General features: G+C 44.0%; 1 protein-coding gene across 1 annotated transcript in view; it reads right to left on the bottom strand.

The window, feature by feature from the left end:
- SORBS1 (sorbin and SH3 domain containing 1) overlaps positions 1 to 27,285 on the bottom strand; it is a 239,875-nt gene that overhangs the window by 46,792 nt on the left and 165,798 nt on the right. The window contains exons 13-16 of the mRNA XM_065893760.1: positions 27,061 to 27,124; positions 15,151 to 15,198; positions 14,892 to 15,021; positions 13,065 to 13,179 (exon numbers count right to left, since the gene is read on the bottom strand). Of these exons, the coding sequence (XP_065749832.1) occupies positions 13,065 to 13,179; positions 14,892 to 15,021; positions 15,151 to 15,198; positions 27,061 to 27,124 (357 nt within the window). The remainder of the gene's footprint in view (positions 1 to 13,064; positions 13,180 to 14,891; positions 15,022 to 15,150; positions 15,199 to 27,060; positions 27,125 to 27,285) is intronic.

Raw genomic sequence — 27,285 nt, 5'->3', positions numbered from 1 at the left:
TCCACCTCTCACGTTTCCTCCTCACTCTGGTTTTCTCTGACCCGCCCCTCCTCCTGTTCTGTGTCATCCAACATCCCGATGGGTAGCTGCCTGTCTCCCATCCTTTCTCTCTGCATGACTCTCTCTTCGATCTGTAATCTACTCCCAGGGTGGGTGTCTCCACCTGCTCCCAGGGCTTCAACCATCACTTCTCTTCAGGTGACTCGGATTGACTTTCAACGTCCCTGCCTCTCATGGGACCTAGTTTTCTATTTCCAACTGTGTACTGGATATTCCCTATATGATACCAAACAAACACCTCGAAAACAAACTACCTAAAACCACCTCCTTCATCTTACCTCTGCACTGATTTTCTCCCCACCTTTCTTATGTGACATACTGATGTCCCCATTCTTCTAGCTTCCTGGCCAAAACCCTACAGTTGTCTGTGTCTCCATCCCATTACCCCAACTCTTTGTTCTTCACACCAATTAGTTAAAATGTCCCACTGCAATTTCCTCTGTGATTTCACATCTACCCTTATCCCTTCATGCTGGTGCCACTGGAGTACTCACCCCTACATGCCTGGACTGCTGCAGAAGCCTCCTTGCCCTCTCAACCTCCAACTGGAGGTTATCCCTTCAGTTCAACCTCTCTAGAGTGAGGACACTAACCTTCCTAAAACACTAGTCCTGAATCACATCATTGACTTGAGGGCAAAATCAACCATCTCTTTAACCATATTTTTGGAGTCTCTACAACCCAGGGTCAACCCTCTTTTCCCAAACCTGCCTTCCACTATTATCACCCCAAATTTTCTATTACAGATGAATTCATCTACTTTATTCCTGAATCCATCCTAAACACGTTCACTTTTGTGCTCTCTACCATGCCTCAAATGGATGGCCCCCACTTTTGCCATGTACCTAAATTCCATCAATCCCTTAAAATCTTGGCCAACTCCTGAGAAGTCTTCCCTGATTTCCTGGAAGATTTCCCCCTCTTCTGAGCACTTAGAGGCTGTAGCGTTCATTTAGCTCTTACAGGCATTGCTGTGTACTGTTGGAGATCTTTTATTTATGAGTGTGACTAAGCTGTCACGTTCTTGAAGGCAAAGTCCACTCTTGTGCTGATTTAGAACCTCCCTCAGCACGTCACACACACGTTAGGGACTACGGGTAACGCATAATTGAACCAATGTCAAGATGACTCATTCATGCATCAGACACCTCTTCGGGCCCACCTAGCCCCAGGCAGGGTTGTAGGTACTGGATGCCATCTCTGCCCCAAGGAGGCTGTGGTTACTGCAGTAGTTCTCTAGCTGCTGTCCATCCTGCCACACGTTACAGAACCACTCTTATTACAATACTTTGAAAAAAGTGCCTGCTGATTCACTTCCCCTCCGGCCCCCCAGCTCACTTCAGGACTTACCTGCAGCCACAGTTCTCCTTTAGACCCAGCTCAGACCTCCATTCCCACAGCAGCTACAGCTGGTGCCAGTCTCCGCCCTGGTTGGAGACTCAGCTCCCCACTATGCCCACCCCGTCACGCATCTGCCTCATTGCATGCCCTGTTGCTCACCTTCTGTGTTCCCCTGGGCCTAACCGCTGGTCCTGCTGGCTACCTCATCCTTCGGTGACTCTGAATTCCCAAACCCTAACTCCCCTGGATCAGCTTGCAGTGCTTGGCTTCTGCCCCTCGTATCCCGGGCCCCCCTGGCTGCGGCCATAATCACCTGCTTTGAGTCTCTGGCTCTACATGATTTCGTACCCAAGTCACACACACTGGTGGCCTGACCCTCCTTGTCTCAGTTCTGCTTAAGAATAACACGGTCCATTAGCATTTTCTGTTTCTCCTGCCACAATCTGTGGACGTCCTAGCCTCTATCAGCAGTGTCCGCATTCCTTTTTTTATTTTCTATAAAGAAACCCTTTCCTTGTAAGTGTCTCCTTTGTTTTGTCAGGGAACCCTGGGGGTAGTTCTCCAAACATTTGGTATTTTTCTTCGCCTTGGGAGCCCATTTACCCTGGACTCTCTCTCTTTCTGACACATCCTTTAATAAACCACATTGGGACATAGCTCCCTTTAAAAATATCAATGTAGGCAGAGTTTCAAACGCTTGTGGCCAGGCTGTCTGGTCTCCGGAGTGCATTTTTTCATTAAGAACCTTCTGACCTTTCAAATTACAAATACTACTATTCTGACAGTGCCTTGCACGCAAGAGGCACTCGAATCACAGCTGCTGTGTTTTTGAAAATGATCTCTGAGGTTGGTATCTCCCAGGGCTGCAAAAAAGACATAGAAGTTGCCCAAAAAAGGCTCCCTGAAAATTCAGAGAAGGTATACACACAAGGGGGCAGAAGGGGAGTTAAAAGGGTGACCCCTTGAAAGCAGAGAAAGAGGATGGTAAGCCGGGGGGGAGCAGTTCAATCACTAGCCACCCTGCATATATATTTGAAAAATCCCCTTTAAGGAAGATGCCAAGCTCGAAAGAAATCCAAACAACAATTAACTTGGGGGTCAGGGGTGACCTAAAACAGGAGCCAGAAAGCCATGCAGCTTAAAAATGACCAGCATAACCATTCATCACCCCAACTACATCAAAAACCATAGAACAAATTAGAAAGCAAAGGGAACTGAGGGCACGAGAAAAACTCGGAAATACCTGTGACAGGTTTGCACTGGGTGCTTTATTAAGCGTCTCCATTTTTTCTAAATCTGCCTCTAACTCTGTTTGGCAGAGGTTGAGATCTTTTTCTAGATTAGTCTGGTTCAAGAAAGAAAAGATGGGAAAGAGGGTTTTAGTTAGGAGGAAAGGCAGACAGCATGGAAGGTTACGTTTGAAAAACGAGTTTGTTTAGTATCATACATTAATAAGGCAAAGATGGCATGACTAAAACACAAGAGCTTACTAGAAATGAGTTAAAGACAGGAAAACAGGGAATGCAACATTAGGCATAGAGAATATAAATCCTGTGGTAATCAGAGCTCCAAAACTCTACTCTACTTGCTAGAGAGAGGAACTACACAGACCCCCAAAACCTACCTTTTAGGAAATACCTATTTTCTCTTTTTCAGAGTATGGTGACTATGACACATACTATATGTCAGCAGAATAAGCCGTTGCTTTAAAAACCTCTACACATTAGTATAAGTCTTAAGAGACTTTGTTAAACTGTTTTATCACCAAGCCCAAAAAAAAAAAAGTTACAATCAAGTTAAAAATAAAAGGGGGTGGGATTTAATAAAAGAAAAAAGCCCACAACACACGCACACTAGCCAGGCCAGAGCGCACACACACAGCCCACAGTGGAATTACCTTTCTATCCTCTCTAGGAAGGATAGAGCAGTCTCCAGGAGTATAATCCCATATCTTTTTGGGAGGCTGACGGGAAGCAGAGGAGGAAATGAAGAAATGAGCGTAAAGACATAAAGACAAACATGGAGACCAGCTCAAACCAAGAGGGGCAACACTAGGAGAACTGTCTCAACACAGAAAAGTGAACTAAAAACAAAAGGAGCGGGCACCCTGTCTCCTGAGGCCACCTGGGGAGCCCATGGAACTCAGGAGCTGGAAATGTTCAAGTGGGAGGTTTATTTCTGCATCTCTGTCTCAAGGGTCCATCACTGTTGGATTATAAATATTGAAAACTTTAAAAAGAACAAAGGAAAAAAAAGCATTAATGCCAATTTGAACAAAAACAAACATTTAAATTCCTCATTGTTCTTTTCCAACTAAGATGGACACTGAGAGCCTACATTTTGGAAAGCTAGCCTTGTCCCCTGTAAAATTCATTATGTCTTCATAAACGTGTGAATTTGGAGATCTGACCAAGGGTGGGTACATGGTGCTAAATGTACTTCCTGTGGCTTGTGGCGATGAAATCCATGTATGAAACAGGTGTTAAATATTGCACTGTAGAACTAGACAATTTCACTAGATAAGTTTTTAAAAATCTCCTTTTACAGTTTAACTAGACTTTGATAATACTGCTGATGGTAGAGTCAAACCTTCCATCTCTCTTAGAGAGCAGAGTTTATACTTTGAATTTAAACAGTGAACTGTAAGGTTATTTTTATTTTCTCCTTTAACTGATCATGTTAGAATTAGAACTGCATTCCCGAAGTAGAAATCTGCCAGGAGAATTGTTTTAAGGGGGTTCCAGAGGGTAGGACATCTAGAAGTTACAAGCCGCTTCTATCTTTGCAACCCCTCTTCCACTAAGTAAACCTTCTTGTTCTGCCCACTTAGACTTGAAATTCCTTACACAATGACCTCTGAGGAGATGATATCATTAATAACTCCTATCATTCTGTGCAAATTTCATCATAACCAACTCTGTGGAAACATTCAAATTAGTTTTACATTTTGCCCTGAGCTTACTTACAGAAATCACATCAATTTCTATAGAAATCAGGGGGAGAAAAAAGAAGAAAAAGCTGACACTCGAGGCCAAATAAAAAGCAATTGATTTTACAAATAAAACATAATTGATTCCAAGGTGCCTTCACCAGTAACTTGTGTATGTAATATCAATTGCGTATATTCTGCAATTTGTAAAGTAAGTGCCACTGACAATTACCATTCATCTTGAAGCACTTAATACAGTTGGATCGCTCATCTGGGGATGGAGATGTTTCCAAGTCACTGATGGTAGCCCTACTCATTTACTTACTGTGAAAAATAAGACAGTGCTTACAAATTAAATTGGTTTTAAATAATCTTCCCCCAAATGGTCCCTGGAGTCTTAAATTAGTTGATACCCTACAACTCATTAGACCTAAAAGTCCCATTTAAGCAGGAGCTTGCTGAAACTTCAGCTCATTTTGGGTGCCTTTAAGTGAAGGGGCCAAGGAAGAAAGGAGTTCAGGCTAAATGTCTAAAGTTCTCGCAGGCTCTACTAGGGGGAAGTGGGTCCTAGGTTCACGTGGCATAAAAAGGAGAAACGATGATCCACGTGGTTTGATAGTAGTTTTAATTTCATCCTGCTTCTGAATGACTGAAAAGTCTTTGAAAACAACTGCCATGGATTACACCCCTCTTATGTATGTCTCTTGCTCTTTTGTGGCCCAGAGTTGATTGGGGTAGGAGAGAAGTGAAGAAAACATTTCTCCCCATCACACCTTCCTCCCAAACTCTGGGAGTCATCAACCTGGTTCAACCAGGTAACAAGCCCACCCTCAGGATGACTCAGACCATAAGGACCCGTTCGCCTCAGTGCTGTTCCTCAGGATATAGGCATTGATTAAGCGATTTTGGCAAGTCTTCAAAAGTATCATCTTCTATTACTTTAAAAGACCTACACAAAACGAGGTAGTCCCATTTAAGAAGGACTCTAAGGTCTATGCAAGGAACACTCTGGCTTCAGAGAAAATGACATTTTGGAAAAGCATCTCTAAGTCTTTAAATAATTAAGAGGCAGTGGGGACAATGGGGTAGGAATACAAATTATAGGAAGGTCCCTGTACGCAAATGGACCGTGTTGTCAACATTTGTCTGGATTGGTTCTGTGGGCTCAGACTACAGTTTCCAGCAGAAACGATGCTAATTCATGGAGCTATTCACAGAGCCCATCTAAATATGCTGTGACTGAAATGCTGTCTACTGCTAACGAAAAGAGTATTATTTACGATGACAGATTTAATTAAACAAACCAATCACAATTAATTAGAAAAAAATGCCTTCATAACTTTTCCTAAAAGTTAATATTTCAGTAAAACTAAAATAGTTATTTGTTATCTGGCAAATGAAGAGATGGCTAGAAATTTGTGGATTCTGAACAGGGTTTCAAAACTCAATGGCATAGACTCCTTATTATAAACAATTTAAAGCTAGTATCTTTTGCTTTCTCTGATGAGAGTATGGCATTATTATTGCGTGTACCAATCATGGTTTTTGAGGGGGCAGGGGTACACATTTCTGCAGGTTTTCTTGTGAGATAATTGAGCAGGTTTTAAGAAAAAGAAAAGGAAAAGGGTTAGGATACTGTTAACTCTTTGCATGTGGAAAAGACTGCGTGAGGTAGACTTCACTGATGTGTGAATGGTGGACAGCAGAGAAAACAGGGAGAGAGAGGAGAAGTGAGGTGTGTACCAAAGCTTTGGGGGGTGGGGAGGAGGAGACGGCGCAGATTTTGGGTTGGATGCTTCCCTCTCTGCTTGTCATTAGGTGGCGCTGTTCATCCAGGACACCTCTGCTGACGTTAGGTGACAGTGTCAGGGAGGGGACAAAGTGGGAGGAATGCCTGTTCCTACAAGGAGTGTTTACAAGGCAGGTGCTCCTAACTCAGAAAATGACTGAACATTCAAACAAAGCTCAGCAATTCCAGAGCAACAGTTAAATTTCTCCGTCTTCATCTTCATTAAAAATGTACTACAGAATTGAACATTTTACTGAGCTGTAAAGTTAATTGCTATCTGCAAATAAAACTATCATTCTAAATCATGGTGATTCAAATGCCGATTCAATGCTTAAAGTCTCATACAAACATCTAATAAAATGTTTTATTTTTATACACTAAATCCCTCCACCTGTAAATTATTTTTGCAGCTGTAATAATTAAGACTTTAAAGTAACTGGAGCTTTAAAGTCAGTTTCCAGTCATCTCCAGTGGAAAAATGAGCTCAATTCTCCCTTCGGTTTGATACTCCTTTGGGTGCAAGGGCAAGAAAATCCTCCTTTAAGTGCCAAAAATCAATTTGTACCAAAGCGAACTCAGACACATCACAGGGAAGCTACAGGCTACTGGGCTGAATACTAAGTTTGCTAGAATTCCTAACTCTCATTTCTAATTTTGGGAAATATTATCCTACCTCATAGAAATCATTCCCTAAAAGTCACCTGTAACAGGATGGCATTCGAGGATCACCTCTGCATAGAGAGGCCCTTTTCCACTTGCACTGGCACTTCCCTTGCATGTGTGCTTCTAAAATTTCTATTCTAAGCAGTGACAATGCTGGTCTTTCTCAGTGTGTAATGCATTTTCCTGGTTGTCTTCAGTAGACCATGAAGACTTTGGTCAAGGAACTGAACCAAAGGCCAAAATAATGCAATCTACAAGGTGTGTGATATTTGTTGCTAGTGGCGGGAGGTCCTGAAACAAGCAATGACTTAGCCATGTCTCCTGGGGGATTTTCTAGCAAGAAATACTGTCCAGAGCTCACTGTCCTTTCTTGGTGAAGTAAAGCAATGGAAAGCTCACAGGTTGTAGCGAGAATAGACAATCCCACCACTGACAGCCAACAAGGCTGCTCCCCACTTCCTGAATTCTTTACAAATAGGTCTGATTTTTTTTAGCAGCAACAATGCATCAACAGCACTATTAAAAAAGGTGTCTATAACCACTGAAGCTATTAAACTTACCGGTTTCCCAAACTCCAATTCTGAAAAGAATTTATACCAAGGTTCATTCTTTAAATCTATCTCTTCTGGGCTTATATCCCGACTCTATAGGGGTTGGTGATAGGGAAATGGAAGAGAGAGAAGGATAACATTATGCAGAGATTACATAGGAACCGGCCAGTAGAGATGCAGTGGTTTCCAGAAATATACAGCACCTGCATTCAACAGCAGCGATCATCCATTTCTTTATTGACATGAGCAAAATCAGGGGAGCTGAAACAGGCGGGAAAGGATGTGTTTATGAAAACAGGCACACTGAGGTAGGGAGCAGTGAGGGAGGCATTCTCGGTCCCAAGGCAGAGGGACGACAGATGGAGAATGCTGCACCACACTGCCACCTTCCCAACAGATCTGAACATGGGCACGACAGTTTCCCTTGGTAATTGTCGGAGTGGTGGGAGAAAAGAGAGGCCTTATCCCTCTTTACAAAGAGCTATTAGTTAAGAGCAAATAGCCTGGGGAACACATCAAGCGTTTAGCCATCTACGCCAGATGAGTACAGCAAACACTTTTCATGGGCTAGTACAGTTTTAGTACTTATTTGCAAGGCTGCCTTAAGGGTTTCAAAATAAGCAGCAAATACTGACACTTTCATAAAAGCCAATTTGTTAATACTGCATCTTTAATGGCACATGAGTAGGTGGAAACCATGTCCCATACAGAGTAAAGTGAAAGATGATGTAAGTAAAAACAGTAGACACAAGTGAAAAAACATTTTAAACAAGCATCCATGGGGGATGAATACAGACAGAATATACTGTGTGTTCTACGAAATAAACGTTAAAGAACTAGGGAAAAAAATAAAGCGAGGGAAAAGCTGAACAAGACAGATAACAGAACGATAGGTGGGGAAAAAACTTCGGGGTTATGTTACAAAAATAAGTTAGAGTTCTCATTTTATACGACTCTGAAAAGTAGTTCACAGACTGATAATATGATTCCATGGGATTTCATGTTGAATCAAATATTTATAAAGTTCTGGTACCTTGCTCTGTGGAAGAGCATGTGTTTCCGGAAATAATTAGTTGGAAAATGAATGCCTGGAAAGCAAATCAGGTTTCCCCTTAATAAACTGGAGATATGGTCACATCAGATAGAAGTGTTAGAGGCTCACGGCTTAATTCCTACGGGTATATACGTTTCAAAAAATCTTGATAGTCACAAAACAGAGAGGTGGTGATATTCTGACAACAATATGAAATAGTAAATGTACATTTTCCACTGTGCTTGAAAACATCATAAGAAACTTCACGCCCTCAGGGCCACGACACATGAGGTAGGAAACTGCAGATCCTGTGGACGCATCTCCAAGTGACTCCTTCACAAAGCTGCTCCTCCTGGATACATTTTTCTTAACATTCAGTTAACAGGTCTTTTGTAGCTTACTGAAATGACTGTAAACTTCCTTAGTGACCTTTACCAATCTCTTCTAAAAATCCCTATAAGAATCTTTACCATTATTTCTACTTTTGCTTTAAATAGAGGAAAATATGGCAGAGGATTTTTCTTCAACAGAAATTAACTGGATAGACGTTAGTTGAAATCAAAGGGAAATATATATTGAAACAGAGTCTAAAACCTCCTCCAACTGTCTTTAGGGGCGTAGGGCTTAAATCTCGGAGAATGCGTGTTCCTCCTCAATGGCTTTTGCAATTATGTAAAATAATGGATTCTGTATTTATTCAGTGAAATGAGGTGCAATATCTAGGAAGACACCACTATTCAGGAGAGACAGTTTAGACACAGGGACACCCTAGATCCTTGTATGATGGGGTTCCATGAAACCTATTTCATGTTTATTATTTTAAAAGACTATTTATAAATTGCTCTCTGGGAGTAGTTTCTTTTCATTAAAAAAAAAAAAAGTATCAACTCTTTCAGGAAACTGCCTGAATGTTCTGGTTCTCAGTCTTGAAAGAATTAACCCCTTTTATTGTCAAAGGTTGTTTGCAGATTGTTTTACTGCTGAGGTTAATGCTGGGCAGGGAACTGAGTCAGGAGGTATGTCAACCAGCTTGGACCCAGAGCAGCCAGCCTCAGCCCTCTGAGCTGCCAGAGAGAAAGTGAAAGAGGCAATATCACACAGCATTTGATTCTGCATTTATAACTCCGCTACAGATCCAAGTACAGAACGGACAGGCAGGAAACGTCCTTTCTAGATGCAGAACAGGCTCTCTGTACTGGCAGGCAAAGCAGATTCCACAAGGCCAGGCTGAGTTCTCTGCTACGGGTGGCTATCTTTTCCCAGCTTGGCAAAATCCTCAGAAAAGGCAGGTGACTTGAGAGGAACAACTGATTGTCCTGAAGGACAGTTTTGTTGCTTGGACGGGAGCCAGAGACTAGCTTCAGATTTTAATTAAATAATCTGAATGTGGCCCGGTCATTTACATGGCACTTTATAATGGTCATAGATCTTTAACCCACATTATCACACGTGATCCTCTCACTCAATGCTTCAGTGAGGCTGGCAGGCCAGATAATAATTTCATTTTATAGATGAAAACACTGTGGTTCAGAAAGGTCAAGCGATGTCCCAAGACATAAGGCAGAGTCAGAATTCGAACTCAGAACTCAGACCTTGCAATTCCTAGTCCAGTGCTGTCTACATTTCTCATACTCCCCATGAGAAGGGGGCGGGCCTGCTTAGTTTGTGGATGACACCAAGCTAAAACAGGGGCAAGTGACAGACTTGAAAAGTCAGGAAGGAATTCAAGGTGACAGTGAAATGGGAAGAAACCAAGTTGGGTAAATCCCCTTGTTTTATTTACACTTTCAAATATATATCGTGTCTGTAATAACGATTTTAATGTCTGTCCTTCCTACTATACCCCTATGGGAGCAGGAACTCCAACATCTAATGCAGAGCTCGGCACATCAAAGTTATTCTATACAGCAGACCCTTGAACAGTGTGGGCAATTAGGGGTGCATGCAATCGAAAAATCCAAGTATAATTTACAGTTGGCCCTCTGTAGCCACGGTTCCTCTATATCCACAGATCCAACCAACCACGACTGTGCAGGGCTATAGCATTTACTATTGAAAAGAATCCATGTTCAAGTTGACCGTGCAGTTCAAACCCATGTTGTTCAAGGGTCAATTGTATATATTTATTGAATTGAGCTGAAGTTCAGCTCTATAAGGGACTTTGGAGGAAAGTAAAAGGAACACAGCCTGAAAAAAGCCATTTCTGACAAAGCAGGGACTGACCAACAGGTCTCCAATTCCAAGACCAGAAGAGAAGAAAATGGACTCATACTATGATAAGAGGGAGGCCAAACAGTGATGAAGAACGTCAGATGAGTTTGCCAAACAGCTGAATAGGTCACCAAGACTGAATCTCCTGGGGGGATTCTGAAGGTAGCACAGTATTTATCTGTCTGGGATGCTGTGGGTTTGCTCCAGGAACAAGATGTGCTCTAAGGCAACCTTTACGGCCTACTCTTCAACTCTTTGTGTGAACAACAGATAGAGAGATGTGCCTGTGAGGCCACAATTTAAATTGCCAGGCTTAAGCAGACACGAGCACCTCCAACTGGAAAAGAATTGGGGGGAAAAGTGGATTTTCCCCCTTAAAAGGAGATGTGCATTTCTGAGAGCACATTTAGATTCTACATCTGTCTGTCTCTAGTTAGTATACTTATTCAGAGTTAACAACAACAAAAATGTGTGTGTGTGTGTGTGTATGTATGTGTGCGGTGGTGGGGTGGTGGCTGTGGAAGGAAGGGGGTTCCTCAAATTCTGGTAAACCCGACACTGGAAACCAAAAGGCAGGACTCACGTGCTGAAACTCACATTCCAACGTTTCTGCTCATGTGGCAAAAATAGCGGGAAAAGAAATTCAAAAGTAAAGGACGAATTCAACCCCTGTGAAGAGTAGACTGTGAAAAGATGAAGATTCTCTCTGAAATGAAAAATGACTCTTTGGGAAGAATAGCGCTAAATAGAGGGAGAGGCACGAAACTAAAACAGCTGCACAGTGATGTTCCCCCCTGGCCAGCCTTTGGTGTTATGTCCTAACTGGGTTGGCCCAGGTCCTGGTACAACCAGGGGGCTTCCTGTGTGGGAACACCCAGATGGTGCTTGGCAATCCATGTGTATGGTCAGCGCAACTCCCCTAAGAGGGCCCCGTGGGCACTGTGTGCTACTTTTCGGGGTTTGTAAAAACAATATAAATGATCCCAAGGACTATGACATGGAAGACATTGTGACCATTGTGGTATCAGTGAGAAAAATAAAACTATGTTACTGTTTTTTTCCTAGTTTTGAATAGTGGTCAAATTATTAGGAACGAAGGAAAGGAGGAGGAAACAAAGAAGAAATTAAGGGGCAAGCCTTCAATAAATCAATGACCTTCTATGAACAATAATAAATAATAAATTGCCAATACAAAAGCACCCAAAGGCCTACAGAGTCTCTAAAATCATTGAAGTGTACTGACAGGTGATGGTGTGTCCACCACTTGTTATGCAAGTGTTGGGAATATACTCAAAGGACGTGACATTCTTTCTAGGAAGACCTGTATGGAGGATTACCTTCCGTACTTGTTACTTTCTAAGAGAGAGAACCTCCAAGGCAGGGTTGAGCCAGAGGCAAAATTCTCCGCACCTCTCAGAACTTTTTGCTTAAAATTACTGTGGTGCACAGTAAATGCTGAAGAATGACAACTCTGAAGCATTTCTGTGACCTGTTGAACCTTTTTTCCTAATTAAAATTACTTATCCCTTTGTGCTTTTAAAGATGTCACCTTTTTATTAGAAGTCAAATCAATTATTCCTTAAAAACATGTAGAGCAAAAGAGGTGGAGGGAGAATAATTTGAGCCCTCATTTCAGAGGCCTACTTATTCTGGACTCAGTGTGGTAACAGCATTTTAATAAGGATCAATCCCCAGCGTGATAATTCCATCCTGCTGGCACAGCTGCAGGGTTTATAGAGCTTTGGAGGATCCCTTTAACCATGTTCAGAATTCTGAAACCAGCTTTTTCTAATGAAGGGTGAATAAAAGGAAACGTGATCGGCAGATATGAAACTAGTCAGTTTGTAAAAATTCTCCCCTGCTTTTGCAGGGTGGTCTGCTATGCCCATACAGGCCATTTTCCCCACGGATAATTGCTTGGAGATGCGAACTTGTATAGGGAACCATAAACCAGACTGAATATGAAATTCGTCCTCTCTATTGCACTTGTCAGAAAAGGAAGACCTAAAAGACATACTCTAACAGCCGGGGGCTTTTTCCCCCCAAGTCACATCATCATATTAATTATTTGGCTTTTAACGATGTACTAGTAACTTCTACAAACTTTGCGCATGTTCAAATAAGAGTCACCTAAGAAACCCCAACTTTAGTCCAGTTAGTAATAAGCCTGATAAACGAATGGTTAGGTGTTTAAAAAAAGATAGTGGCAAAATCCACCTTACATCACAAAATTTAAAGTTAGTGAAAACCATGAGCAAAGAGAGCAACAAAGCCACAATGAGAGGATTCTTTCAAAGCATTCTTGGGACTTATTTTGTGAACACCTGCAAAAATGAAAAGGGTAAAAATGCTTCATATTTTCATTGTCTTCTAAACAAAGCAAGTCTATTTCAAGGGAGAAAGAATGTAATCCAAGTGCACACACAGCGCATCTGGATTAAAGAACACAGGCAGGGTGAGACAAAAGAACTCTAATATGCACATTACCATCTTTTCGCTGGTCAGAACGGAGGACTTGCCCGGCTGATACTCATAAATGCTTTTGGGTTCTGCACGGTATTTTCTTGTATCCGCTTTCTTATCTGGGGGCTCCCAGTCGTTTCTGTAGAAAGGAAATCCTATTAGAGCTATTTTCATGAAAATTGGCATCCGACAGGTCAGACTTTGGCTGACTCTAGTCTAATCAAGGAATTTTTATATCCGAGGCACAAAATCGGACTCCGCCCAAAGCATTTAGTTGTGCTGGTTTCCTTCTTCAAACACACAGATCCCTGTGTTCGCTTCACAAAAGGCTTGAGGTGTCCTGTGCTCACAACCAGACACTGGGAAGCAGAGAGAAGAGAAAGAGAAGAAAGGAAGCAGCAGCAGCGGCAGCAGCAAAGCTTGCTCTGGAAAAATCCTTCACCTTGCTCTGCTCTCAGGAGCTTATCATTCCCCAGACATGCCTGTACTTCCCACTCAGGCTAGTGCAGTGAGAGAGAATGCAGGTCCCGGAGCCAGGCAGCTGTGGCTCCAGCCCTGCTACAGCACTTGCTAGCTAGCTGATCTGGGCCAAACACTTTGCCGCTACCTACCTTAGTTTCCTCATCTGAAAAATGGGGTTGCTTTAAGGATTAAATGAGACAGTATGTCTCAGCATGTAAATCACTTAGCAGAGCGCCAGGCCCCCAGGAACCACTCAATAAATGTTATTTGTTATTATAACCATGTTCTTCTTCCCTGTTCCACACCCTATCTGGTAATCATCAAAACTGCAGCCTTCGGCACAAGTACTTAACCCGATCCAGTGAGGGATTTCAGAGGATACATGAAGCCTTGGAAATTATTTGCAAAATTTTTATACATGTACCTAACTGCACTTTGCACTGTGATATTATATTCAGTTTTTCCTGCGAGGCTATAAACTTCTTGAAGGCAGGGACGATGATTTATGTATGTTTACATTCCTCCATAGCATCTGGTTCAACCCGCACACAGAATGTACCCAGTAGGCGCTCGATGAACGCACTTGTAAGGATTTATGGGTATACCCAGCCTTCCTTTCAGAGTAATTATCAAATTCCTCAGGCAGATGTCACTTACGTATATGTGGGATTTCAAAAACAGCCGTTCATTTGTCTATGAAGATGGAAAAAGTTTGGAGGTGTGAAACAGTGTGTATTTAAAGGAAAAAGAAAGAATTCAGTTTGGCCAGGGCCTTTTTGTGGATTGAGAAGTGGTGGAAGAGGGAGCTGGGAGACGCATGGGACACCAGTCCAGATGGCACAGGAGGTTGCTCCAGAGGGGAGAAGAGTCAATAAAAGACAGTCGGGTCATCTGGTGCGGGCATTAACAGATGACTGATATCATCACAACCATGCGAGCCTTATGCTTTGATAATGTGTTGAATAAATAAATAGATACTAAAAAGCGTGGCTTCATTTTAAAATTATATTCTCTGCTATGGGCCCCATCAGTATGCACAGAGTATAAAAACACATGACAAATCTTACGGCTAAGATTTCTCTTGTGAAGAGGTAAAAAGGGATGATAATTATCGTCAACATTATTAAGTGCATACTGTGAGCCAGGCACTACTAGAAATGTTACATGCAGCATCTCGTTTTACCCTTGCAACATGCCTATGAATGCAAAATATATCCCCATTTTACAGATGAGAACACTGAAACTCAGAAAAAACAAATCACTGCTAATAAGTGACAGAGCAGGGATTCAAACTCAGGTCTGCTTGACTCCTGGCTCCAATGCTGCCTGACACAGAGAAAGAGATTGTATATGAGAACCTAAAATCACAGAGCTGATGAGAGCACTTACCTTTCCGGGCTTGATTTTAGCGAGGAAGAGCGGGTCGGGAGGGGAAGTGTGGCCGACCTCTTAACTACCTTCTCACCATCAATGTAGTTCATCTCACTTTTTGAACGCGGCACAGAAAGGGGAGATTTTGCTGGAGAAGGAAAAAGTGGGCTTTAAAAGAAAGACTTAAAATAGATGAAAACTCAAAACAGGAAGATGTCTTCCCTCGTTCACCACTCTCCCTTCCTCCCCTACAACCAAGAAATTCTAAGTCACTTACTGTCTTCAGAAAAGGAATATCGAGGAGAGTACAGATCTGAATCATCATCTAGTGAACAAAACAAAACGTGATCAGGAGACATCCGGCTAAGGTGAGAGAACAGAGTGACACGTCGCCCACTGCCACTGTCCTGCACCGGCATCCAGCCATACCCGGGAGCCCAGCGGACAGAGAAGGAGCCCAGCACCAGAAGCTACACCACGGCAAACCACAGTTCAGAGCTGGGTTTGGAGAACCCACCCAACCAAACAGACCTGTAGTCAGGAAGGTACATTCACGACGCCTGGGGAAAGACTGCTCCTGACACCCAGAAACACACGGAGACAAATAGCCAAAGGCCCTCTCGAGAGAATTTCCACAAGCAAAGCTGGTCCCCAGCCTGGCTGAGTGGGAAACGGGCTGAGATAGATGCCTGGGTGCTCGTGCTGTCTCTGGTCCATACTGCTGAGTTTCATGGAGCCCCCAGGCCTGCTGGGTGGGATGGGGAGGCCTGGGGGTGTGGTTTCCAGCTGCCCAGCTCAGCTGTGTCCCATTTCATATGCTAGGGTTCCATATACAATATCATGGAGCAAAGAGGTACTGCAGCTAAGAAAACACTTTGAGAAACCCCTCATAATCATGTTTTGATTCCACCTCAAACTGGTTCCTCGAGTAGCTTTCCTTCCTTGGCACCCCACATGCGCTTGGCAGATGTGGTTACACAGTTTGCTCTGCAAAGGTGCTGATCACGGAAAGTGCAAACACACACGGGTTTCTGTGGTGGGGGATGGCTCTCAAAGGGCACAGCACACGTCCCCAAATAAGTGGAACACCGACTGGGGCGCTAAGACTGGCAGAACAAAGACAAGACATAAATCCTTCATGGAGATGGCTGCATTGAACTAAAAATGAGACCACAGCTTCACTCACGAGAATAGGTTTTTCTGCTGGGACTGTCCTGGAAACCCAGGATATTTAATCACTACATCCACGATCCCACGAGGGATCACTACATCCCTCCAAAGAATTTCTCCAACAAGAGTTAGGCTGAAACAGCCTCTCCCGTTTTCTAATAGCTCGCTAACCTGAATTCAGAATTCATGAATATGGAATGAAGACCCAACTCCTTCCCTTAAAATCAGTAACAGCTCTAACAGAGCACATGAACTAGCCTGCAAAGACAAGTCAGAGAATCCGATGTAATGTGTCGATGACTAAGTGTCGGTCAAGTCCTTATCTCCACGCAAGTCATTTTAAGTTTCAGAGCAGAAAAGGCCAGAATATTTTATAAAATGTAAATAAAGCTCACACTGCTATTATTTTGAGTGTTATTCAAAACCAGTCTATCTCCCCTTTCGTCTCCCCATTTTATCTGTCCCAGGTCTCCCCAGCTCCAATAATGGAAAAGCTTCAGGTACCAAGATATCTTTTATCCTCCCTCCCTCCCTCTTGTTGCTTTGATATTGACTAATTCTTATCCTTAAAGTTGAACAGGGCTTTTGCTTTTTAACACAACTTGATTATTGTACTGATAAAATGCCACAGCACCAAAGAAAACGAAAAATCAGCTTTGAATGCAGAGATTTGATGGGAAAAATGGTGCCTGCCAAATGAGTAGTTCGCTTAGTTAGAAACCAGTGTAAGTAGTGTTTAAAATCCAGCCTAGCATTTTAGCTCAAAACACTGTATCTCTCTGAATCATGGGGAAATGACAGCCTAGGAGCAGATGGTAAGGTGAGGGTTAACTTATAACCTCGCTCTTGAGGTAAGCGGCACAGTTTTCATGAGGGAAAAATGGCATTTTAAACATTCAAAGATCTTTGAAAAAATTCTCAGCTCTTTAAAAGTTTTTGCTCCCTAGAGCTTTCTAATGTGGACTTCTAGAGGACTTGTTAAAGGAAAATGAGAAACAGTTCTTCTGAGATGGAAAAAAGAAACAGCATGGCTTGGGCAGTTAATCCGTGTATTTTGAAAGTTAGAAGAAGTAGGAAAGAGAGGGGTGGGGGGTGAAGGCAACAGAGAAGTTTGAATGACCGAACCTCCTTAAAGCTGTTTCTTACTTGGGGTAAGTGGAAAAAGAAATCTCCCCCATCTCAGGCTAGCACAGGGCAGGGGTGTCTCCGTGAACTAGCTTTTCATTTTTCCCAGTGTCCACAGCATCCAAGTCTGACACGTGGATTTCAGTTCATTGACTTTCAAGTGGGCAAACTGAAGTTGCACAGGTTCATCTGGACACTAGCAGTAAGGACAAGCTCCAGGGGATGTATAATTTATTCTTTTAATATGTAATGTTTGTCTTGCAAATCTAATGGGAGAAAATTTTACCTACATTTATGAATAAAAATAATAGCTGCTCCCATTATTAAGAGCCTAATAGTAACTGGTAATTTACTAATATTGCCTCTCTTAATCCTTGCAAAAACTCCTGGAGGTATGCAAATATCTATCCTAGAGACAAGGAAATTAGGGCCCAGGGAGGTTAAGCAAATCTGCCCTTAGCCATACAGTGAGAAAGACAAAGCAGGAATGGATTCAAGGTCTTTCTGAACCCACTTCCCTACCTATGCTGCCTCTCATCCCTGTGATAGGGATGGGACTTTGTTCTACCCTCATCTGCCCAATCCTGGGGAGAACTGTGGCTATTCCATTATCATTTTTATTAGGGAAGAGGCAGGGGAGGGTGTTCTTTTGAAACTCGAGTCACGCACTGCAGTGCTGGCCAGGCTGACTTCTAGCCCTTGAAGCCTTTGCTCTACTTTTCTGCAACACGCCCCCCCCCCCCCCCCGGTGACATTTAAGCAAGTTTTCTGAGTTACCCCACCACACTTCCAGCTTTCCTCCTGCTCTTCTCCAGGGAAACGGGTAAAACTAAGTCACTCTTGCTACATCTTTCACTTGCTGCTTCTTGTACCTTCTCCTGGCAGGCTAAGTCTATACTGGGACAGGTGGAGATGCAGCTGGAAATACATTGAATGGGAAAACCGGGTGTAAGGTTCACCTTCTGCATTTCTGTACACCAGAGCTGGCCAAATAAGTGTGTGTCTAACCATAGTTGAGACACACTAAATGAAATGTTTCTCAAGTTGTCTATGAACACAGATATCTCTATGCATGAAATCCTGCTTTCACTCTTTCTCCAAGAGTCCTTTCAAAGAACGTCCTAGTGGGCTCAGCAGAGCCGGGATCTTGTGATTCCTGCTTGTGGTGGAGCCACACGCTGACTGTGTCCTTCAGAGCCCCAAGCAGCAAACATCAAATCTTGGCAGCAATACCCAGAACTTCCTGTGCCAGTGACTTCCAGAAAATTCTAACACTGAGCAGCATTTACTGGGGGTGAACAACTCACTCCTGAGCCCTGAAGACCCCTGCTGGGCTTTGACGTTTGCGCACCAGTGACTGCCCTCTGGGCTTTGGCAATCTGTTCTTGGAGGCTCCATTTGGGGACAGCTACTCTCCTAAAACTGCCAGGAGGCACATAATTGCCTTTCCAACCACAGTAACTTTAAATAGACTAAAAAAGACTTCTTCAGTTTTTTTTTTTTTTAAAGAATTTATAATAATCTTAAAGACACTGGAGAAAGTGCTGTTTGTTCTATAAAAAGTGTGTAATTGACCAAAATGGGATGACTGACTAAAAGCAGTATTTGCATAATCGCTTGCCTATATCAATTAAATTTCAATTTTATGCATTTGTTAGGCCTTTAAACTTAAAATTATTTTTCTAATATCAGTGGCTCATTTTTAACACAATCTTTTTCCACTGCTCAAATTAATCCCTTTTCCTGCTTTACCCCACACACTCAGGAGGAGAAAGGATAAAGGGGTCGAGACAGACACCCACACACCCACCCAACAAACAAAAATGGTCAAACAAAAATGTACGCAGAGGTGGGTATAAAGGCTAGGTGGGATTGCGGAGGACGAATAAGAAAAAGGGGGAGTGGGGCAAGATAGTCAGGAAGAGTCCAGGGAGCTTGGGGGAACAGACCCAAAATCGTCTATGTTCTGGTTGGAAGCAATCAAATTCTAAACATTGAAAAAAGATCAATAGAGGCTGTTAGAATAGCTACAGAAGACAAATTCAGAAAAAAAATCAAATGTGAGGAGTAAAGAGAATGAGGTGGAGCAGGATGGGAATGAAAGGACCAGAGGGCTGGAAGACAACTCACCGGCCTCATCTCCCGGGGCGTCCCTCCCTCGAAGGTGGAAAGGGACTCACTGCTACTCTCTCTCAACTATCTCGCAGGTCAGACTTCTGCGCTTGCTAAGCAGAGGAATTCTGGGCAGCTCTAGTTAGGGGAGCAAAGGTGATGGCTGCAAGCACTCAGCCCCTCCTTCGGGCAGTACTCGCTGGAGTTCAGGCACAGATCCTGGCCAGGCATCTTAAGGATAGAACCATTTGCTTGAATTCAAGCAAAATAAGCCTATTCTTAGAAATCCTTTAAGGCCAGTAGAGGATTATCTTAACTCAAATATAGATATGCTTGGGAAAATCAGCCTCCTAAACCCTTGCCTTAGTGCATCCCCATCTAGGAACGGGGAAAAAGCTCAGTGAGACTGACCACTATGGCGTGGTAAGTCACCACAACCTGAGGATGTCCTGAGGTTGTGTCTTTTTTTTTTTTTTTTGGCATTATGCGGGCCTCTCACTGTTGTGGCCTCTCCCATGGCGGAGCACAGCCTCCGGACGCGCAGGCTCAGCGGCCATGGCTCACGGGCCCAGCCGCTCCACGGCATGTGGGATCTTCCCGAACCGGTGCACGAACCCGTGTCCCCTGCATCGGCAGGCGGACTCTCAATCACTGCGCCACCAGGGAAGCCCCCTGAGGTTGTCTTAAGTCACTTCACCAGGAGGTGGCAGTGGCCACCATCAGCCTGACAGCAGTGGAAGAGGCATCCAAAAGCAAGGGAAAAAGCTGGTCTCTGAGACTTCACCCTTGGCTGATACGATAGCCCTTTATCCTGACAGGGCCAAATGGGTTCTCACCGGCATGGAGCACAAAGTAATACACCAGTTACTCGGCTTTGCTGACGTGGAGGCATCATTTGAAAATAATCTCCCATTTTCTTGACATGAAGCATGTCAAGAGAGCCAGCATCATCTGGCCATGTTCAGAGTAGAAAAGCGTGTTCTTTTCAATCTGTATTCCCCACTCTCATTCTACATTCAAATCCCCAAATTTGCATTGGCGAGTATCTCCTTCCTTTTTTGGAGGTTGAAAAGGGTGGCATTCCTCCACTGCAGCGGTTCTCAGCCCTGATCATGTGCCAGATTACTTGGGGAGCTTTCCTAACCTCATATTCCTGGATGCCACACCGGGAGACTCTGGCTCAGCCGAGCGAAGCATGACCGACTCAGAAGCAGGGCAAGCTGGATGCCTGGAGTTAGGCATCAGAGAGCCCCTGGCGAAGGGGCCAACCAAGAACACAGAGTGCAGCAGGAGAGGGAAAGGAATCAGCAGAGGAAATAAAAAACCCATGTCTGGGGGACCCCAGAGACCTGGGTTTGGATCCTGGCTCTGCCACTTGCTGTGTGATCTTCCACAAATTATTTAACCTTTCTGAGCCTCATACCCTTTATTTCCAAAAATGAGGACTTACCTCATGGGGTTGCTGGGAGGATGAACATGAGGTAACAATTATGATGCACCCAGCATGGAGCCTTGTCTTCAGTAAGGGCTCAAGACATGGCAGTGCCAAGCACGTCACTGCAGTGGTTGTGCTATTATCACTATTAACAGGGTTCCACCACAGGGCTACTTCCTAAGGCTGGAGGCAGCGGAGGAGTTTCTGAGGCTGTTTCTCCACAGCATGTCCCTCTGGCTCCTGCTTCAGGAAGAAACCATGGGCAGGATGTCTAGCAGCTCCCCCATGGTCTGGGTGCAGCCGTGGGTGGCGCAGGCTCTAGTCTCTATCAACATCCCCTCTCCCCACGCCCACAATCAGAAAGACCTAGAGGCATCTCAGATGCTGGGAAGGGACATGTGCCTTTAAGAGAGAGACTGGAGTGTAATTCACAGACAAGTAGCTTTGGGTCAGAAAGCAAGGAATGATGGGCAGGAGAGGGTGGGTCAAGTGAAGGTCTAAAAGAAAAAGAAAGTAAAGTTATCCCCAAAGGATTTCTGGTAAATTCTTTTCATTTTTGATAAGCTTTCTAGGGACCAGGGTGTATAGAGAAATTATAAGAAGTAAGTCTTCTGAATTCATTCTACGCTTCCCAAATTTCCTAGCCCTAATTCCTCCCAACGACCCCATGAGATAAAGAATAATCAGACATAACCATTGCTCCTGTCCCACAGAGTGGTGTCAAAGATTATAAAATGACTAGAAGTGACTGCACCTTGTTGGAATTTACAGGCTTCTTTAAAAGTACATTTTAAATCTCACTGATTAAGACATGATAATTCTATTTATCTTCTGAAAGTCTGGCCAGAAGTTTACTTTTTCACTGTAGCTGAGGGCGGGGGGTGGGGGAAGGTTGCTAGGCCTGACACAAACTTTCACATAATCCTTCACTATTTAGGAGAATCAGCTTTGAGACACTTAGAAATGTCTTTTTTATATTTTATAATCAACTAGAATTTAGACAAAAGGCAGCCGACCTTAGGCTAGGTTTTGATAGGTTTATTGTAAATAATTCTAGTTTCAAATTCTGAGTTCAAACAAAACAAAAAAACCAGCAGTAACAACCTCTCCTCCCCGCAGGGGACAGACTCCAGAATGACAGCTCACATTTCTCAGTAAATCCGTCTATTTTTTAATGCTCGTTAAAAACTATGCGTAGAGGCTGCCTTGGTTAGGTGCTAATCCATCTTTAACACCCTTCTTTGAAAGGGATAACTCCTTCCCATGTTAAGAAGGGTGTGCAGAGCCCAGGGCCACCGGCTGCTAGCACTGGGGCTGGAGTGGTACCAAGGGCAGGGCTGAGGAGGACCTGCCAGGACTCACAAACATCTAAACCACAAACCTGAGACTCTCTCATTACTTAAAAAAAATTAAAATGAAAGTAACAATTCTTTAAAGTGAGCTAGCTCAAAGATTTCTCTCATTTGTAAAAAGCCTTCATCTAATTGAATACATCTGTGATCTATGTCTGAATCTGTCATCTAGGCAAGAGCGGGGGCGAGACAGAACCTACCCTGTTTTTAAAAAAATCTCCAGGGAAGAAGACTTCTTAGAAACTTGTGTTGAAGTCTAATCATCTTGGTTATTATGAATCTTTTATATCCAATCTAATTTTCTTCCTCTTGATCCTTTAAGATGATTTCTTCCTTTTTGGTCTTTGAAAATAAAAACTGGTAAGGTCTGCTTCCTAAATTATAAGTGAAAACTTATCATGTCATTGCTTACTATTTTTTTCCTTTTTTGGCTGCGTTGGGTCTCTGTTGCTGCACCCATGCTTTGTCTAGTTGCAGCCAGCGGTGGCTTCTCTTGTTGTGGAGCACGGGCTCTAGGCACGTGGGCTTCGGTAGCTGTGGCTTGCGGGCTTTAGAGCGCAGGCTCAGTAGTCGTGGCGCACGGGCTGAGTTGCTCCGCAGCATGTGGGATCTTCCCAGACCACGGATCGAACCCGTGTCCCCTGCATTGGCAGGAGGACTCTTAACCACTGTGCCACCCTTAACCACTGCCCCAACCCTTACTCTTTATGCCTCGTGGTAAAACAAGCCCGACTTGACGTGTACCACCAAGCAGACGGTATCGTCAGCCAGGGTTGCTAGGTGCTGCGCCTGATGACACGGCAGCTCCGGGTGTGAGGCCAGAAGGCAAAACCCTTGTCTCCAGCTCAGCAGGCTGCCTGGAAGCTGCTGGCACTGCCTGCGACAGGCCTAGGGCATTCTTCCAGGCTGATGGGAGTCACTGTTTTTCTCCACAGGACTCTTCCAGGTGGCCTTCCTCTGCCCATGTCTATGGGACTCTACACCTTCAGGCACGCTGTGTGCTGGTCACCTTCCCTAGAAAGGGATCCTATCTTATGAGTGGGTTGGGTTCTCCAAGTCCAAATAAAGCACAAATCAAAAACTGCATTTGATCAAAATTACCCTAAAAAAATTTCTCACTCATCCAGTTCAGTTCGTTGTTTCTGAAGCCATGCTTTTTGGCTAGAATCAGCACCCCAAGAGCAAAAAACTAGGTTATCCCACACCAGATAGACACTTGCTGGAAGCAAGGAGGTCACTGATTAAAATGAAAACAACAGCTTTTAATTTTTTAAGTATCGGTTCCTTCCGTAGACTTTTCTTTTTGTTCACAATAGGCCCCAGGCATGAAAGGGTTGGAAACCACCGGGCACATCACAGGGAGACTAAAAATGGAATATGGTATTTGAACTAAAACTGTATCTGACACATCTCAGCATGTCATTGCATATATGTTAAGTGATCGGTAAAAGTCTGGTGAATGACTGAATGGATGACTTCAATGACGAGGCGGGTTGGGCAGGATGGTTTGCTGAGCTGATTGGAACAGAGAAGCACTTGAAGACAGGACTGCACTGGGCTTCATCCCTAGGAAGAACTCTGCTTCTGAGGTCAGCAACACTCTTCAGGCATGTGCTGAGGACCTACTGTGTGCCAGCAAGGTTTTCTGGGGCCTTCTGGACACGTGCTCTCACAACTGCCACCATGCTGGACCCAGTACGATGAAGTACCCTTGTCTAACTCCCTGCCTGACATGGGAGAAAAGAGGACACGTCTTACTCACGGCACTGTCCTCAGCTCCAAGGACAGCATGTGGCACACACAAATGCTCAATACTACTTGAATGAATGAAGCTCGGAGCACTCAACATCTCATCCTAGAAGAGCATTTAATCAAAGTGCCTCCTGCCGACCCCATCCACTCCTCTCTTTCTGGGTCACTCATCTAAAAATCAGACAATCCCTACGATTAGAATAATTCTCAGGATGTTGCCCTTCACTCACCTTTTAGAACCTTCTTTGACACCTAGGCTATTTACCCCAGAAACGAATATCTTTTTAGATACAAGTGTGGCCATCCTCCCCCAGCAGGTCCAAATTCCTAGCCAGCTCTTTCATGAAAAGGTTTCTAGCTTGGTCAAAACCCTTATTTTCAAGGGCTATCATCTCCCACCACGACTGAATCCCATACCTGGATACGTCTTGGGGAACTCCCTACCAAGGAGATATACCTGGAGATACACCCAGGACAAGAGGGGCCCAGTGGAGAGTTAGTTGCAGATATGGGAACCGGGTAATGTTTCTCTTGCTGACGCTGGCACGTCTACCTCCTGCCCATGAGCCATGATGACTCAGCTTCCCCGAGTCAGTGCGCCGCCACCAGCATCACGTGACCACCCCCAAATACAAAGCCCTGGGTATCTGAGTACAGGCAGCTTTTCCCAGAGCCCCACACGTTCAAAGTATCGTAACGAAGCCGCACTGGTTACCCCATTAATCTTGTAAACTCCAAGGGAATAGGATTAAATAAAATACCACCTGGATAGACTCCTGTTAACACAGTCAGCAAGGAGCAAGAGAACACCACAAAACACAAGGTTAGAGGGAAGCAAATGATGGGGGGAGAGCTCTTAGCAACCAGGAAGAACCCCAAGGTGAAAAAGAAAGTAACAGTATCAGTACAAAGAGAGGCACATGATTTTCCTTTAATTACCTTCAGATTTAGGACTAGGAGTAGATGCAGGAAACTGGTAGGTAGGAGTGTAAGGATTGTCCTCTGTAGCAGAGAAAAGCAGTGGATTTTGAAACTATCCACCACGAAGTGGAGGAAGTGACAAATCTCCAATTGATTCTTTAGAATGACTGATTACCTATTTTAGTGTTATTAAAGCACACGGCATCACACTTGAAAAGAGATTAATGAATTAGAAAGGACTTGGTTATTTTAATATGGCACATTCATGCAAATAAGTGAAATAAAATTTCTGCCAATCAAAAGTGACTACAAAAACAAAATCTAAAAGCCAAAATCTTATTCCTAAAATGGAACTGTAAGAATTAATTTAAGGCTAGGACAACAGATACACTGTCTAAGTTCATGGTACCTTCAGAATTTTGCTGGATTTCAGGAAGTTCAGGGAATTTGTACGTAGGGAAATAAGGGTTTTCTTCAGGAGTGTCTAGGCAGAGGAGCAGGTTTGGTAGAGAGAATAGAGGAAGATACAAATGGAGAGAATGAACAAATAGGAATCCACATGCAATTCAGGCTCCTTGAATTCTGGAACATACTAAGCTTCACCAGTGATGAAAGAAATTCAAATTGCTTTTAAAAATCCAGTCCTTTTGCCTGAATTACTGAGACACGTCTAAAGACACAATATCATTTCTCTTCTTGGACAAAGAATTACATAAATACAGTCTCCAATAAGCAAAAGGCATTTAGCACAAGGCTTCAAATTTTCACCTTTTATGGGAAAAAAATATTAAGTATGCTAATAAATTGTGTGTAAAGAAAATAACTGTCATCAAATGATTTTTTTTTAAAAATCAAAGCTTGTGCTGTAGACATTAGAATCAGGGCAAATTAGTGGATTCTTAATTTTTCAAATACCTCTGCCTAGGGCAGGTAGTTTTGCTCAGAATCTGTAATTTAGGTTGAGTTATCATCTATAATATATGAGAGGACCAATGCTGCCTGAGGGGCAGAATTACATATTTTTCACATATGCACCTGTGTCTCGGCATTTGGGCTGCCAAAGCTGGATCTAAAGGTGAGAGACAGACTGCTGGGGAAATGGACATTGGCTTTAGGAAGTGACCAGTGGAACTGACACCATCTGATCAGACAGCCAGCATCACCACCGTGACTGAGCTCATCTACCTCAAAAAGAGTGAATTTACTCTTGGCTCAGAAACACTAAATACTGAGCATCTCAAAATTTAGAAACAAATTGAAGAGGGGTACCCCCAGGTTCATTCTGAACACGGCAGGAGCTAATTAACAGTGATGTTAGCTGGCAGCCACAGTTAATCAGAGAGACTGGTTATCTGCGGCACAGGCTGACCAGACAATGATCAGACGCTTTTCCTTTGCCTTCGTGTGTCTTCTGTGCCAGGCGGCCAGACTGGATTTGGCCACAGGGAAGGACAGGATGCTCTGCCTGCAGGAGGAGTGGTACCCTTCTCACAGTGCAGCTGCATCCCTGCCCAGCAGCTGAGTGGCGGCACAGGTGGATGAGAGCTGTGGGGCTTGCAACCTGCCTGAGCACTGGCCTGGGGTTCTCCCACCATGCTGGGTCCCCTGCTGGCAGCCCAGCAGGCCCCTGATTTGGAAGCACTACTCTCCCAGCTGGAGCGGGCTTTGTTGTGTCAGCTCTGGACTGGCTCTCAGGGCTCCCTGCCAAGTGCTGGCTCCCAGCTGGGGAAGATTATTTTTCACATTAACACCGTCATACAGGTGCACCCTGCGTCCTGCTTCACAAGGCAGAATTTGCTCTCATTTGGGCCCTGCCACATCCCTCAGAGAAAGGGGAGGGGAACAAACACAGAGAGGTACATGATTGGCCCACGGTCACATGAGTGCTTGGGGGACTGAACCCAGGCGAGAACACTTTTTAACTCCCAGTTCATGCCTTCTCAACTTGCTCTGCCTACAAGGCAGTCGTGGGCTGACACTGGGAGGTGCACCTAAAGCCAGAAGCAGGTGGGAGCCGAAGCTGCTCACATCCCAGGCAGGCAGATGCTAAAGAACGCGGGCAGAGTGCTGGGCTCGGCCTGCTGCATCCCCAGCATCTGGGAGGGAGGACTTGGGAGCCGACCTGAGCTCCCACATGTGAGGCAGGCGCACAAGTTCTCCCGTCCCCTCTGCTCTTGCAGGTGCATGGCTGGGCTCAGGCAGGCCCGGGCCTAATGAGGTCAAGCTGCAGGGCCCAGTCTTCCGGCCAAGTGAGTTTAGGTCCTCACCACAATAGTCAACATATGGGCACAGCACAGCTTCTACAAACGAAAATCAATACCTCTGTTTAGTTTGTGGATCTGCTTAAACATGGTCTTGTACCAGTCTTTTGATCTCTCGGTGTTCTGGAGAAAAAGAGTAAAATAAAATGGAAATCTCAGCACGTTTCAGAACTTCCATGATTACGAAAGCAAAATGCAAAGTGACAACAGTCAAAACTCATGTAATTCTATACATCTTTGTGATCTCACATTGAAATCTTTTCTTTTTTAAATGCAAAACTGTT

This window comes from Phocoena phocoena, chromosome 16 (genome assembly GCF_963924675.1).
Source record: "Phocoena phocoena chromosome 16, mPhoPho1.1, whole genome shotgun sequence".
In the NCBI taxonomy this organism is placed as follows: Eukaryota; Metazoa; Chordata; class Mammalia; order Artiodactyla; family Phocoenidae; genus Phocoena; species Phocoena phocoena.
Note: the sequence above shows the minus strand (reverse complement) of the source record. Positions and strands in the feature narration are given on the sequence as shown.